The sequence below is a fragment of the Aaosphaeria arxii genome, assembly GCF_010015735.1.
Source record: "Aaosphaeria arxii CBS 175.79 unplaced genomic scaffold BU24scaffold_12, whole genome shotgun sequence".
Taxonomy (NCBI): domain Eukaryota; kingdom Fungi; phylum Ascomycota; class Dothideomycetes; order Pleosporales; genus Aaosphaeria; species Aaosphaeria arxii.
The window spans coordinates 90,192-103,839 of NW_022983485.1; the positions used below are offsets into that span (position 1 = coordinate 90,192).

At 48.4% G+C, this 13,648-nt stretch overlaps 5 protein-coding genes across 5 annotated transcripts; 4 read left to right on the forward strand and 1 right to left on the reverse strand.

Annotated features, from left to right (window-relative positions):
* Positions 1–569: 569 nt before the first annotated feature.
* Positions 570–1,395, forward strand: BU24DRAFT_357119 (mitochondrial carrier; the record flags this gene model as incomplete). Its single annotated transcript, XM_033523933.1, has 2 exons — positions 570–688; positions 741–1,395. Coding segments are annotated over 2 exons (774 nt in total), but the record flags the coding sequence as incomplete, so codon positions are not given.
* Positions 1,396–4,068: 2,673 nt separating this feature from the next.
* On the forward strand, positions 4,069–7,476 carry BU24DRAFT_378952 (uncharacterized protein; the record flags this gene model as incomplete). Its single annotated transcript, XM_033524678.1, has 7 exons — positions 4,069–4,147; positions 4,218–4,272; positions 4,350–5,664; positions 5,723–5,845; positions 5,893–5,943; positions 5,990–6,111; positions 6,160–7,476. The coding sequence occupies 7 exons, from the start codon at positions 4,072–4,074 to the stop codon at positions 7,208–7,210; spliced, it is 2,793 nt and encodes a 930-aa protein (XP_033378159.1). The 3' UTR covers positions 7,211–7,476.
* A 472-nt stretch (positions 7,477–7,948) lies between these two features.
* Positions 7,949–9,711, forward strand: BU24DRAFT_357201 (cytochrome P450 76C3; the record flags this gene model as incomplete). The annotated part of the gene is made up of 3 exons (XM_033523936.1): positions 7,949–8,331; positions 8,401–8,611; positions 8,671–9,711. 3 exons carry the CDS (start codon positions 7,949–7,951, stop codon positions 9,709–9,711), a joined length of 1,635 nt encoding a protein of 544 aa, XP_033378160.1.
* A 310-nt stretch (positions 9,712–10,021) lies between these two features.
* On the forward strand, positions 10,022–11,374 carry BU24DRAFT_467335 (uncharacterized protein; the record flags this gene model as incomplete). Its single annotated transcript, XM_033532436.1, has 1 exon — positions 10,022–11,374. One exon carries the CDS (start codon positions 10,022–10,024, stop codon positions 11,372–11,374), a length of 1,353 nt encoding a protein of 450 aa, XP_033378161.1.
* A 179-nt stretch (positions 11,375–11,553) lies between these two features.
* Positions 11,554–13,616, reverse strand: BU24DRAFT_400297 (para-nitrobenzyl esterase; the record flags this gene model as incomplete). The annotated part of the gene is made up of 2 exons (XM_033525448.1): positions 12,269–13,616; positions 11,554–12,219 (listed from the first exon to the last, which is right to left on the reverse strand). Exons 1-2 carry the CDS (start codon positions 13,301–13,303, stop codon positions 11,554–11,556), a joined length of 1,701 nt encoding a protein of 566 aa, XP_033378162.1. The 5' UTR covers positions 13,304–13,616.
* Between the last annotated feature and the right edge of the window lie 32 nt (positions 13,617–13,648).

Below are 13,648 nucleotides of genomic sequence, written 5' to 3' on the forward strand. Positions count from 1 at the left end.
TCCCCCATGCCCTATGCCGCCACATCTACTTGCGCGTCGTCAGTCAGTCTATACAGTGCGACAAGAGAATACCCTTCTCGAGACCGCAATCTGGATGTCACAGAAATTGATGGGTTTCCTTCCGCAGTATGGGGTTCTCAAGCGGCGGGGAAGATAATGCCGCGCGATTCACAATTCCTATGCTGTAGTCTATGCCTTGGGCAACTTGGATGAGAGGAACTTGTCTTGAACAACTTGGAATAATTTTGTATCATTATCGCAGACATTTGTTTTTAATAAACACGTTATGGCTGATACAGTGACGAATGGCGAGTCGCAGGACATTGGAAGGGAGAAGGCGGCGATAAAAGCACTACCCTTCAGGTATCAATTTGCTGCTGGCGCTGTGGCAGGAGTATCAGAGGTGAGCTGGTTTCATCCACACTACATAGCCTAGGATGACACTAATAAGCGGAAGATCTTAGCGATGTGAGAAAATATCGTGAGAGTATACTACCATATCTAAGAACATAGCAAGGTATCCTCTCGATGTCGTGAAAACACGGATACAGCTTCAGCATGGTAAAGCCATAGACGGGCAAGGATACAACGGAGTATTGGATTGCTTTCAAAAGATTATAAAGAACGAAGGGGCTTCAAGGCTATACAGAGGTATCACAGCACCAATATTGATGGAAGTACCGAAGCGGTGAGATATTGATTTCAACGAGTGCGGTACAGGAAACTGACTGTTCTAATAGTGCGATCAAATTCTCCTCTAATGACACGTTCGCTCCTTTGTATCAGAATCTTTTCAATGCGCCAACTCTCACACAACCTCTTGCTATCCTCACCGGTGCGAGTGCAGGGGCAACAGAGTCACTCGTCGTTGTGCCGTTCGAACTATTGAAGATTCGTCTCCAGGATAAGTCTTCCGCATCACGCTACTCGGGCTTGATAGATTGCTTGGTAAAGGTTGTGCGCAGCGAAGGATTACTCGCACTCTACAACGGCTTCGAAGCAACGCTCTGGCGTCACATTGTGTGGAATGCTGGATACTTTGGATGCATCTTCCAAGTTCGCGCTCAGCTTCCTCCACCGGAAACTGCGAAGAACCCGAAGATGCAGAAGACTACAAACGATCTAATAGCTGGATTCATAGGTGGTGTCGTAGGGACAACACTCAACACACCACTAGACGTCGTTAAAAGTAGGATTCAGAGTGTTGCAAAGATGCCAGGCACAGAGGCTAAATATGCCTGGGCGTGGCCCAGCTTGAGGGTTGTAGCAAGGGAAGAAGGGTTCGGAGCATTGTACAAAGGCTATGTGGCAAAGATATTGAGATTCGGACCTGGAGGAGGAGTGTTATTGGTTGTGTATTCGGCGGTAGCGGAGGTGCTTGGGAAAGCCATATGATATTATCGTAGGCAATCGCAAAACATTCACGACAGGGTCGCGATCGTACATGCTGTTGCGGTGACAAGGAGGAGAAAACAAGAAAATCTTCTTATATCACGCTGGATGAATTATCGGTGCATAAAAATTGCTCTTGAACTTCTTTGGTTGTTTGGAATTTTATTCTGTTGAGGGTTGAAGTGATCTTCATCTTGTTGGAGTACCACAGCAATTCCTCCTTCCTAGGATTGCTGAATACATGGAGCTTCGCCAAGTGGTACTGCAATAGTTGCAATTAGCAAGGTGGTAAATGTACGGGTGTCCGCGTTGCCGTCTAGAGATGAGGATCAAAGGTACAATGCTTTTGCTTCACGATGAGACGGCCATGTGAGGTATAGGTTATAGGACGATATACTTGTAGCAACAGGGATCATGTCCCATACATTGTTGAATGAATAAACGAGTGCAGTGCCGCGGAGTGTACAGGACATGATCCGAGAGCCGAAATAAATCCTATAGCCCGAGGCTATAATCGAGGAGGAATATGGGTCAGCACTATGCAGGGTGAATGATCAGGAAGCTTAATCGCGGTTGATATGAATCAGATCTTGATACCAGCGATTGCATGAAACATATTAGATGAAATCCAATTAGCAAACTTCCATCAATCAGCGGGCACCCAAGAGCTCGAGCTCCTCTCGTCCATGCAACTTTCTAGAAAATAAGAGCCACGTTAAGAATTTTGGGATAATGACTACCACAGTAAAGCATGCGTTTATATGACTAGGTCAGTATTGTGTTTTGTACATTACACTTCGGTGGTGCCCCACTATAGGGTCACAGCACGACAGGGTCCCCACATCCAGTTGGCAACAAGCCCTTTGAGTAGATGGAGGGTGCTTGGAAGCACCGAGCGGGAACCAGTACGAGTAGTTATTCAATATTGCATTTAGACACCTGTCCGCCTGTCAGCTGCCCGTCAATGGTCAGCTGTTTTGGCCCTAGTCGTTTCTACGATGTGTAGATGCATCAACAAATGTATGTACATGCATGTACATGTCCGTACATACACATTGCTAGAAAGCAGCTAGAAAGAAGTGGCGTCAGGATGAGAGCAAGGCGTGCGTGCACAATTGGCGATTGGCTGATCTTCGTCATCTCAACCCAAGAGTCTGTGTAGTAACTACCTATCTACTCCGTATTTATGTACAACCAGGGGCAGGTGATGACAGTAATAATACGAGCGTGGCGGATAATCCAGTCAGCGTGGAAATGCATATTGTGAGTGTGGGCAGTTCGCACGAGGATCGGCCGCCTTGGAGTTTGTAAGAGGAACGATATGCGGGCGGGTGCAGAGTCGCAATCTGGAGGTACAGGATTGCAGATATGTATCGCATCTCATAGATTGAAGGATGAATTGAAGGAAGATGGGCAAATCCCGGTATTATATTGAACCTAGCCGAGTCGCGGGTATGCCAGGCGTCATCAACTAACTCTACGATGGTGTATAGGTAGGTACAGGCAATCGTGGATGTACATATACATGAACATATATACGGAATAGTAGATACTATCATGTATTTCTACTCCGTACACACCTCCTCACCGAGTAGTGATTGTTCTGTTAGGGCAGCGCGCGTGAGTATGAGTGCTTCTTTACTGCGTGATATCCTCCCTCTTTGCCTTCCCATGCTTCATTCCTTTTCTTTTCTTTTCTTTGCTCCGCTTTTCTAGCTATACAAACCATTTGCATTAGTTACCTAGTTACGCCGTATCTGCCTACTTAGGTACCTTAAGGTGCCTACCTACGAGTAAGGTACCTAGGTATTGGATTAGGTATTGCTTGATTGGACTGGACTGGACGGCATTTGGGTCAGACGCCTCCCATCGCTCGCCGTACATGCTCATACTCGTACATACAGTACATACACACAGACAGTAAACTCGTTCTTTTCCTTTCTCGTCCGTCTGTCTATTTCCCCGCATTACATCCCCCGTCTAACTACCTATAGTTACCCTACTCATACTCATACTACTCATACTGCCTACCTACGCTATGGCCAATTGAAGATCCTAAGATCCCTACTCGTACCTTCCCTGCTACCCTGCCTGGCCTGTTCGAACGCGCGCGCATCTCTACATTTTCGCACTTTCCCTCATACCTACCGACTACATACATACCTACACACTTACACTTGCACACACACACACACACTCTCTCTCTCTCTCTCTCTCTCGCTCAAGACACTTCCTACTACTGCATCAACCTGCTCTACTATCGAATCTTTCCTACTACTCTACTCTACTCTACTCTACTCTACTCTACTCTACTCTACTCTACTCTACTCTCAATCAACTCAACTCGACCCAACCTACTACAACTAGGTACCCTGGCGTCCCTGGCTCAACCTATCCCCCATCAACCCTACAAACAAACCCCCTCCTCCCGGCACTTCACGTACCAGACCCTACCACACGCCTACCTCCAATTGTTCGATAACCAACTAAAAGAGTTCCCCTGGGAGCTTCATCCTCATATTTGACTTCCCTGCCTTTCAAAGCCGCCGCCGCGCGCCTGTGATCTTCTCTTCTCACTTCCCCCGAGGGGACCCCGCCAGCGCTCCCCAAGATCCTCCGTCCCCCCTCCCCTTCTCCCCTCTTCTTTCATCAATTCCTCGCCACAGCCCAGTCAACCTTATGGCCTTGAAACAATGCAGCCTGTGCGATCGCAAATTCACTAAGCTCGAGCATGTAAAACGCCATGAACGATCCCGTATGTTGCCATCTGTGTTGCCTGCAAATTCTTTTCTTGTCTGCCACAACGAATCTGACCTCAGGCATAGACACTCGCGAACGCCCTTACGAATGTCCGACTTGCAAGAAACATTTCTCGAGAAGGTGAGTACTTCCCAATTGCGAATCAAGTAACTACCGAGATCCTCCAAATGGCTAATTCGATATTCCGCGTGGAACAGCGACGTTCTATTTCGGCATTGCAAAGGTCACGCACAGAATGCCCTAAACCGAATGAGCAGCAATAACAGCAATTCAAACAACGGGAACAACCAACAACAAGGTCAACCAAAGCAGCAGTCCAAGCAAACTTCCGCGCAAGACAAGCAAACGCCAAAACCCCCCCTTTCACAAATCGAATCTGGTCTGAATTCGACTCCAACCCCCCGACTGCATCGACAAGATTCAAATCTATCTCCGCTTTCGGGAGGGAGAAACCCCCAGCAGGTGCCCCAACCAGCTGGCGATATAGCTCAAAACTCTACTTCTTCTCCATCTGTAGTTGCAGGACATCCATCCGTCTCCCAACACACGGCATCTCCCGGAGACAGCCGACTGGAGGCTCTGATCAACGCCGCGCAACATCTGGAACCCCCAGCGGAGGTGGCCTGGCAGTCTCCCTCTCCAATCAACTTGACATCGGATAATGACCGTTACCTCACCCGTAATCAGGACAATATGCCACCCCCAATAGATCCTGCAATCGACATGCTGTCGTTCTCCCCCGCCGGTCACGTTTCAAGCCTAGATCAGTGGGCCTTCGAACTTGTGCAGAGCAACCATCCAATGCCCAATCGGACTCCAGCCGATGCCCTTCAGACGTGGCTGTTCCCTTTAGATAACGATCTTTTAGCACATGGTTCACATCATATGGCAATAGATAGCCATTTCGATCATGATGGTTTTCGTCATCCTTCAGACAACCATGCGAGTCCTTCCGGAAGCAGTGCTTCTATCGCGAGCAGAATACCTCGTGAAAGATTCGCCAGAGTGGAGAACTGTTGGCCCTCGAAGAATCGGAAATCCGGTCGTTTGATGCCGACACTATGGCACAGTTTGGTCAATTGCGATCACACCAATATTCTGTCAGAAATCCCCCCCGGTGCCATGGAAACTCCTGTTAGCGAACGCGAGAGACGAAGCTCGCGATGGGGTTTGGATGAAGAGTGTCGAGACGTATTGCAAGGAGCAATCAACAACGCACCGCAAGCAGTCACAGCCGCTCGATCCGATTCATATGGTGACACTGCATCATCCAGCGGTGACGCTGGTGCCAGTCCAGGTATCGGCGATGGGATACAATTCCCGCCTGCTGAAATACTAGACATTGCACTCGAAATGTACCTCTATTATTTCCACCCGACTCTACCCATTGTTCACATTCCCACTTTCTCGGCCAAAAATGCACCTCGACCACTTTTGCTTTGCATGTGCCTGATCGGTTTGTGCATTTTGGGAACGGCTGGCGCTTCGAAGTTTGTCTCGCGGACATTCCCGGTATGTTGCTTGTCTTTTTGTACGACTCCGACCATCGGATACTGACATGACCCACCAGACTGTTCTACAGATGGTAACTGCCGAAGTTCAAGACCTTTCATCAAGCCAACAGCGCCCGGAAAAGCAAATGCGAGTCATTGCTACTGGCCTCCTCGCGCTCAACCTCGCTTTCATCACGGGGGTAAGAAGAATCTGCAGAATCTAAGTGAAATTGTTAACAGCTATTAGCGCAAAAGTCGGATCGCTCAAGCTGAGAAGCTGTATACCGACTTGATATCTGTATGTCGATTCTTAACTGTCTAAGTATTGCGCTAACACTGAACAGACGGCACAAGGTCAAGGTCTGTTCTCTTCTAATGAGAGTGCGCCACCAGAAGCTTTGCTTGATGAAATAATGGACATTGATTCACGGTGGAAGGCGTGGAGCAGGGTTGAATGCGCAAAACGGTAAGGAACTCGGCCCATATCCGTGTTAATGTTACTGACATGGAACAGCATCATATTTGGCCTGTTAGAGGTTGATTGCTACTACGCAGCCTACCTATCAACCAATCCAACGATTCGACCAGACTTGGTGCAAATAATCCCTCCCTCTGAATACAATTTGTATCACGCAAACTCGGCCACCAAGTGGTTTCACTTGGCGCAACGAGGTATTCGAATGCACACGCAGCGAATCACTCCCTCTTTTCTTCCGACGCCCGGGTTGAAGATGGACCCTACAAGCGTGCGAACACTCCTCACCCTCCTTCAGCTGCGGATCTATGAAGCAAATGAACGGCTAACGAATGCTGCTGGGCCACATAAACATCTGGAGCCATGGCGAGTTTACAATGAAGATCTTCCAAGTCGCGAGATAATTCCACTTCTCGTCAACCTTTCTTCCTCGTCAATCGATGCCTTACGAACTGCAGATCTCAACTCGGCAGTGCTCTGGCATGTATCTTGCATGCACCTCGGGGCGAACCTGGGGGATTTTGAATTGGCCGCGGGCCGTGCTGGAGCGCAGCCTGCCGTCACAGCTCTCGAAGATATATCTGCCTGGTCTCAAACACCATCTGCACGACGCGCGGTCCTGCATGCCGCCCACATCTTCAAACTCCTTTTCGATCGTAAGGTCTCCGATATTGTAAACCCCCCCAGTGTCGTCGCTCTTTTCCAGGCGGCTCTTGTGTTGGGCCTTTACATTTTCACCCTTCCTCCGTCCTCAACTTGTGGTATCAACGACAACTGCCTCGAACTGTTAGAGCTTGTGGATTGGAGCCACGTTGGTCATGTCGGATTGATGGATACGCCCAATTCGCCAAATGGCCAACATCGCTTTGGCGATGGCCCGGTCGTGAACTTCATCCGCAACGGTGGACCTTTCAGCATAACAGGAATCGCTCTAGAAGGCGGCTATCTTGCTGCTCGTCGTACACTTTTGCACTGCGCTGACCTGATGGACGGCATGGGTCGATGGAAGAGCAGGACCTTCTCCCAAATCTTACATATAATGAGTGATGACCTGACGGACGTGGATACCCACGACAGCGATGAAGCATGACGGTTCGCATCTCCACCCTTGAAGTATCTATCAATCACCGAATTGGAGAAACTCTGGGATAGGAGATCTGCGTAATTTGATCATTTGAGATCAGAAGGCAATTGTCTGCTTTGATGCCAAAAATGGGTTCTAGAACGATTTGCATGATTTTGGCGTCATACCAAATGTATGTTATATGACTGAGATGTGCATAGGGTCTTCAAAAGCATGGTATTAGGTTTACTTTCGGCAGCGATACTGGGTAGTGATATGGCGAGGCTTTAAACGGATTACACTTATGAACTCACTTCAACATGCTCAAATGCTTTCAAACTGCAGCAAGTCCGGCGTGATACTAGAATGACTCAGAGTTGCCTTGGGTGTGCTTGACAGAGATGTAGCCTCGCAAAAAAAAGGAAACCTAAAAGGTCTCCTTCCCCGCAACTTAGACTCTCCGCCAGCCATGATGAGGGGAATGAAAGCTTACCCCAAGCTCAGCAACCCTGTTCATGTGGGGTAAAGCTAATCAGCACAGGATATTCAAAGCAGCCGTTGCCCGGAGCTTACTGGTAGTTACGGGAGTTTCAAATACCCAAATGAAACATTTTCGATCAACCCTCACCAAATCTTTTATATTGATACCAAACACCAATTCACCTTCAGCATACAACAACTGCTAAAATAATTCAAGGAAGGCTTTTCGGAGACATTGGTGGGTGGCATACGGAAATCGCCCCACATCCCCAAAGCACAATGACAATGGTCCTCTACGTCTTGCCTCTCGTTGCCATTGCTGCGCTCGCGCTATTCATCATCCGCGGAAAATTCGTCAACAGGCCGCCTCCAGGCTACATCGATGCTCCAGGGCCCTCGGGTGCTCTGCCCGTAATTGGGCACGCACATCTCCTGGGCCTGCACCCGCATCGCCAAATTCAAAAATGGGCGCGCGACTTCGGTGATTTATACAAGGTCAGATTGGGGTGGCATGACTGGTACATGTTGTGTTCGCCAGAGGCAGTGAAGGAGGTCATGGATCGCCAAAGTGCGAGCACCAGTTCAAGGGCACCCATGCCCGTGGCGAGTGAGGCTTTGAGCGGGGGAATGAGGTTCCTGTTCATGGAGTACGGATCGGAGTGGAGAAAGTAAGCATGGCTATGTACTTGACCATGTAGATTTGTTTTGCAAGAAACTGACGAGTAGATCGATTGCAGATTGAGAGGGGTCAGTCACAAGTTGCTTACTCCGGTGGTGAGTTCGACTTTCAAGCCTAGTCAGGAATGGGAGGGCAAGATGCTCCTCGAAGAGATACTAAAGGGCACTTTGTGCAGCAAAGTGGGAGATGACAGTGCATATAAGGCTGTAAGACGATACACAGTCAGTGTCATCATGACTAGTACATATGGGAGGAGAATTCCTCAATGGGTGCGTATTACCTGCCGACAAACTTAACTAGGAACTCTGATGGAATTAACGAGACAAAGGAATGCGACGAGGTTCATGAGATATATGGGATTATGAATGATTTCTCTAACACAGCAACACCAGGAAAATACATAGCCGACAGTATTCCTCCGCTGGGGCGACTCCCGCCACGCTTGCAATGGTGGCGAAGTTCCCTGAAGCCACTTTTCGATCGGCAAGCCAACTTATGGATGCGACTTTGGAATTTATTGCGGACGCAAATGGACACCGGTCAAGCTCCTGAATGTTTCGTTAAGCAAGTGATAGAGAGTAGATATGAAAACCAGGGTATCAGTGAGCTTCAGGCTGCATTTCTCGCAGGCAGCCTGATTGAGGCTGGAAGTGAGACAACATCAGCTGCTTTGAATACCGCGATTCTGTATCTCTGTGCAAACCCCGGAGTACGAGCGAAAGCTTTCGAAGAGATTGATCGAGTGGTAGGAACAGAGAGGAGCCCAACATTTGAGGATGAATCAGAACTACCATACGTCAGGGCAATCGTGAAAGAAACCATGAGAGTACGGCCTGTTACGAATATTGGAACACCCCATTTCACAACGGCACCGATCACGTACAAGAACATACACATCCCGGCCAAAAGCATGGTGGCAATCCAACAATACGCTATACATTATGACCCAAGTCTATTTATCAACCCGGAAGAATTCAATCCATCGCGGTACCTATCATATCCCGAAAAGGCGGGTTTCTATGCTGCAGGCCCGGCTTCTGATCGTGATCATTGGAATTTCGGCGCGGGCAGAAGGATCTGCTCTGGACTTCACCTGGCAGAAAACAGCATGTTCATCGTCATAGCGAAGCTACTATGGGCCTTCGACATCCTGCCGCCTTTAGATGGCGACGGTAAACAGGTGAAGGTCGACACAAGTGATAACGCATTTGAGCCTGGTGGTAATACAGTTCCAAAGCCGTTCAAGTGCAGATGGAAGGTCAGAAGTGAGAAGACTGCATTGACTATCGAGCGCGAAGTAGCATTTGCGAAGAGGGATGGGTACATTCTCCGTGGTATGAAAGTTGCAGAAAACGGGGTGGAAATATAAACTAGGTGAAGCCATCCCATATTTACTGTTTTATCACTTGCTATGACAATTTCACTAGCAACGCACTTGATTGTTATTCATTTTTAATGACACAATAACCGTGCAACCCCGACTATTTACACTCACTTAACCTGCGCATTCACTTAGTGTTATCATCGCCTCTGCCTTCATAAGCACTCATCCATGACACCCTCGCAGTCTTCCCACGCAAGGAAAAACCAATCTTCTGAATCCAGCAACTTCATTACTTTTAACCGACCAAGAAGGGACCACAACGCAACTTGCATTACGTCACAAGCCGACCACAAGTATGCCGCAACAGCTAGACTCACCTTCTGCGAACCCTGATGAGTATGCGGCCAACTCCATTGCTCATCACACTGTCACTCAATCCGGTGCCTCACTATTCCGGGAACCTTGCAGGTTTTCTAACCAGGAGAGCGCTGAAGGTACCTTAGATGATATGGGTCTTCCGAACCTTCGGGATTGTTCAAAAACCTCGAAGCAAGAGGCTTTCAGCCGTGAAGAATCAGAAGAGCATCAGGCCGATGCAAAACAACAGGCGATGCTTGAGGCTGGAAATGAAGCTGATCGATCAGAGTATGAGCAAGAACACGGAGACATTGGCGATAATCTCGTTCATTTATCGGAAACCTTTCTGCCTACAATCCTTTCCCTGCCCGACAGTCACGATGCTACGAGTTCTGCACAGAAAAACCAATTCCCAATGCAGTCCCATTCGCACCGGTCCAGTGTCTCGGCCGATACAGAGCATGCATCGATTCCATACAGTCCAGGGTCTGAAGATGGCACGCCGCTCAAACAAAACATCGCCTTGATCGAGATTCAACCCATCGATACACCCTTCGCCGATGCTCTAAAGCACTTTAAGAACATTAAGGGCAATCGTTCAGCTTCTAGGAAACACAACTTTCCTGGGAAACTTCGACGTAATGCCTGCCTTCCTGCAGAAATAGCACAGGTGGTACAAGCAGCAAAGGCTGCAGAAGATGATCTGGAGAAACTTGCCAGGCGTGCGATGGAGACCAACAACTGTGAAGAGAACAAGGACCTACAAGACTTGGAGCGGTATCGTCAATATGACCTTGCACCGTTGGATACCGTTCTAGATACTCAGGCTGCCGGCGATATTATCATGTTAGGATCGCCTAGCTCGACGTTCTCCAAGATGTCAAAGGGCAACGTTGAGCAACCGAAGTCTACCACTGCTGGGGCTTTGGCTTCTCCCACCACCAATCCAGTGGAACTCATCACACCCCCAAAGAGGGCTTCTGCGGACGACTCATCTATTCCTGGTAGTTCTGGTAGTTCTTGCATCCTCAAAGTTGAAAGCGACGCCTCCGAGGTTCAACTCACGAACTACATTCGAGAGTGTGGGACAAAGCTCAATGCCGACCAGGTCGACATGGACAACCCGGCTGCTACCATCTTTGACAATCCAGATAGCTATGTTGTGGGTACGAATGATGCGGGTATCTCAGGTGAGCATCCTGTGTTCATTCAGGTCATCGGTCTCGTCCCCATGGCATTGATGACGACGCTTGTGGCGAAAATGACGAGCATTGCCAATTGGAGTATCGACACTATTCTATCAAAGCTTGCCGGCCTAGATTGGGATGAGAAGGATGGTGAAAGAGACTAAATTTTCAGTGGGTGAAGTTGATACACTGGCCCTGACTCTAGCATGACCGAGCAGATTCCAAATTACTTTCGGAATCAAGTCTAGCTATAACGACCTGGTGGACATGGACTACTGCGTGTGCGCGTTGTCTCAGAAGCCAAATCTGTACATTATCATTTTCTGTCTAATTACAGAGACAACTACAATCGAGAAACTTTCCTTGAATGCTCGTCTTCAATGTCCGCTCGCACCTCTTGCCAACCCTCCGCAATTTGCCACAGCTTTACTGCTCCAATGGCACGCAAAACCCTTCCTCTTCCAGATCTGAAGATATCATCATAATCATCTTCTTCAAACACTTGGACTTTCTTTGCCTTCGAAAAATCACTAAACACGACAACTCCCCCATCAGCGCTCCACTTTTCTCCATTCGTAAACCCAATGAAATGATCAGCCATCTGCTTCGCCGCGTTTTGGCAATGAGCGTCAAAATAATGATTGAAGTTTTGTAGGAGGAACGCCACGTCGAGTTCATGGCTAGATAAGCCATGAAATGTGCCATTAATTGGATTCTGTAGGTGGAAGTGATATCGCCCAACTCGACCATGAGGATGATGTGCCTTCCAGCCACTGTGTACCGTTAAAGCAGGGAGATAGAAACGAAGCTCCGAAGCTAAATTTCGGAGAGCCTGGGGCAGCTCCCGTGAGTCCTTCGGTGGCGACCACGATGATGATGATTGTGTTGGGATATTGTAAGCAGAAAATAATGCTGCCATTTCTGATTTGGAGAGATGCTGTGCACAGAGTGCCTGAAGACGTGTTAAAGCTGCTGGATTGTCGAGGATCCGGCCTTTTAGAACGGTTCCCTGGAGATGTTAGTATTTGTTGACGGAGTGCTCGCAAAGCCGAACTCACATCATCTGCTGTATCTCCAACCACGAAGTCTTTGCACCAATGACGTTTATGCACTTCATTGCTTCCATCTCCCAAGACACCTATGTTCCCGTCGGTGTTTAGCCAGACTCCATCTACAAGTCCGCAAAAATGCTGCGCCAGAGGTAACCTTTGGGCCAATTCTTCTGCACCTAGCTCCATCAACAGTCTGGAATGGCCCAGAGTCTTCGATTTGTCCCGATTCAGATACTTCGATTGATCCTTGTACATTTCTTCATGCCATCTCCAACCCCTCGGTTTTCTCAATGACACTTCTCCCGACATGATCACGACTCTATCAAATAAGGATTTGTCCGGATCCAATTCGGCGCATAGCAACGTACTTAGACTGATTCCACCAGCCGACTCCCCTGCAGCAGTTACATTATTTGGATCTCCACAAAATCCCGCTATGTGCTCGCGGATCCAAAGAAACGCGAGTACCTGATCCTTGTACCCATAGTTCCCCGTGGAGGTAATATCCTTACTTGCCAGGAACCCAAAAACATTGGTACGGTAATTTATACTTACGCCGATGATAGGTTTGCCTATTTCCACACTTCTCTCGACGAATCGGCGCAGGTCGTACTGTGGCCACGAATTACTCCCCATACTTAATCCTCCGCCGTGCACCCATGCGAAAACCGGTATGGGATCCTTTCCATTAAGGCCTTTGGGTACCGTGACGTTGACGTGTAGACATTCGAATTCGTCCATATTTTCGTCTACTCCCTGACCTGGCTCTGTCTCCAGATTGACATCTCCAATGAGAGAGACATCCCAAGCTTGTGCTCCGCGTTTGTGAGGACAGGATGGCCCGAACGCTGTGGCGTTGTATACGCCGGTTTTGAGATCAGCGTGCGACTTTAGATTTCTCAGTGGTACGGAATCTTGCCAGCGTCCAGGTACAGTAGCGTACTTGAGGTTACGATATTGGGTCGTTGTCGAGTCACGGAATTGTTTACCAAGTAATTTCACTGAGAGTGTGGGGTGGTGAAGAAGAGCTGAAGAAGACATGATAGGGATGGAAACGAATTGTGAAGAAACATAAACGTGTGGAATAACCAATCGGAGATTTCCTTTCCAACAAAATGATGGAGAAAGAGACGTTCAGAACTGTTGCTTAGATGCAGACACATGGTGATGGGGCTCATATGCGGATTGTGGGGCCCCTCAACTCTATTAACAGCCGGGGCGGGGGCGTATTCGAGGGTGCAGTGTTCTGCCTAACAGTTTTAACGCCATAAGCGCTAACTATGGAAGGCACTTCAGTCCGGCTTGATGCTGAGATGCTAGCAGTGCTCGTAACGCGTTGGAATATATGGGTGGAGGAAGTAGGAGGTTTGTGCAATTTTTGCAGTT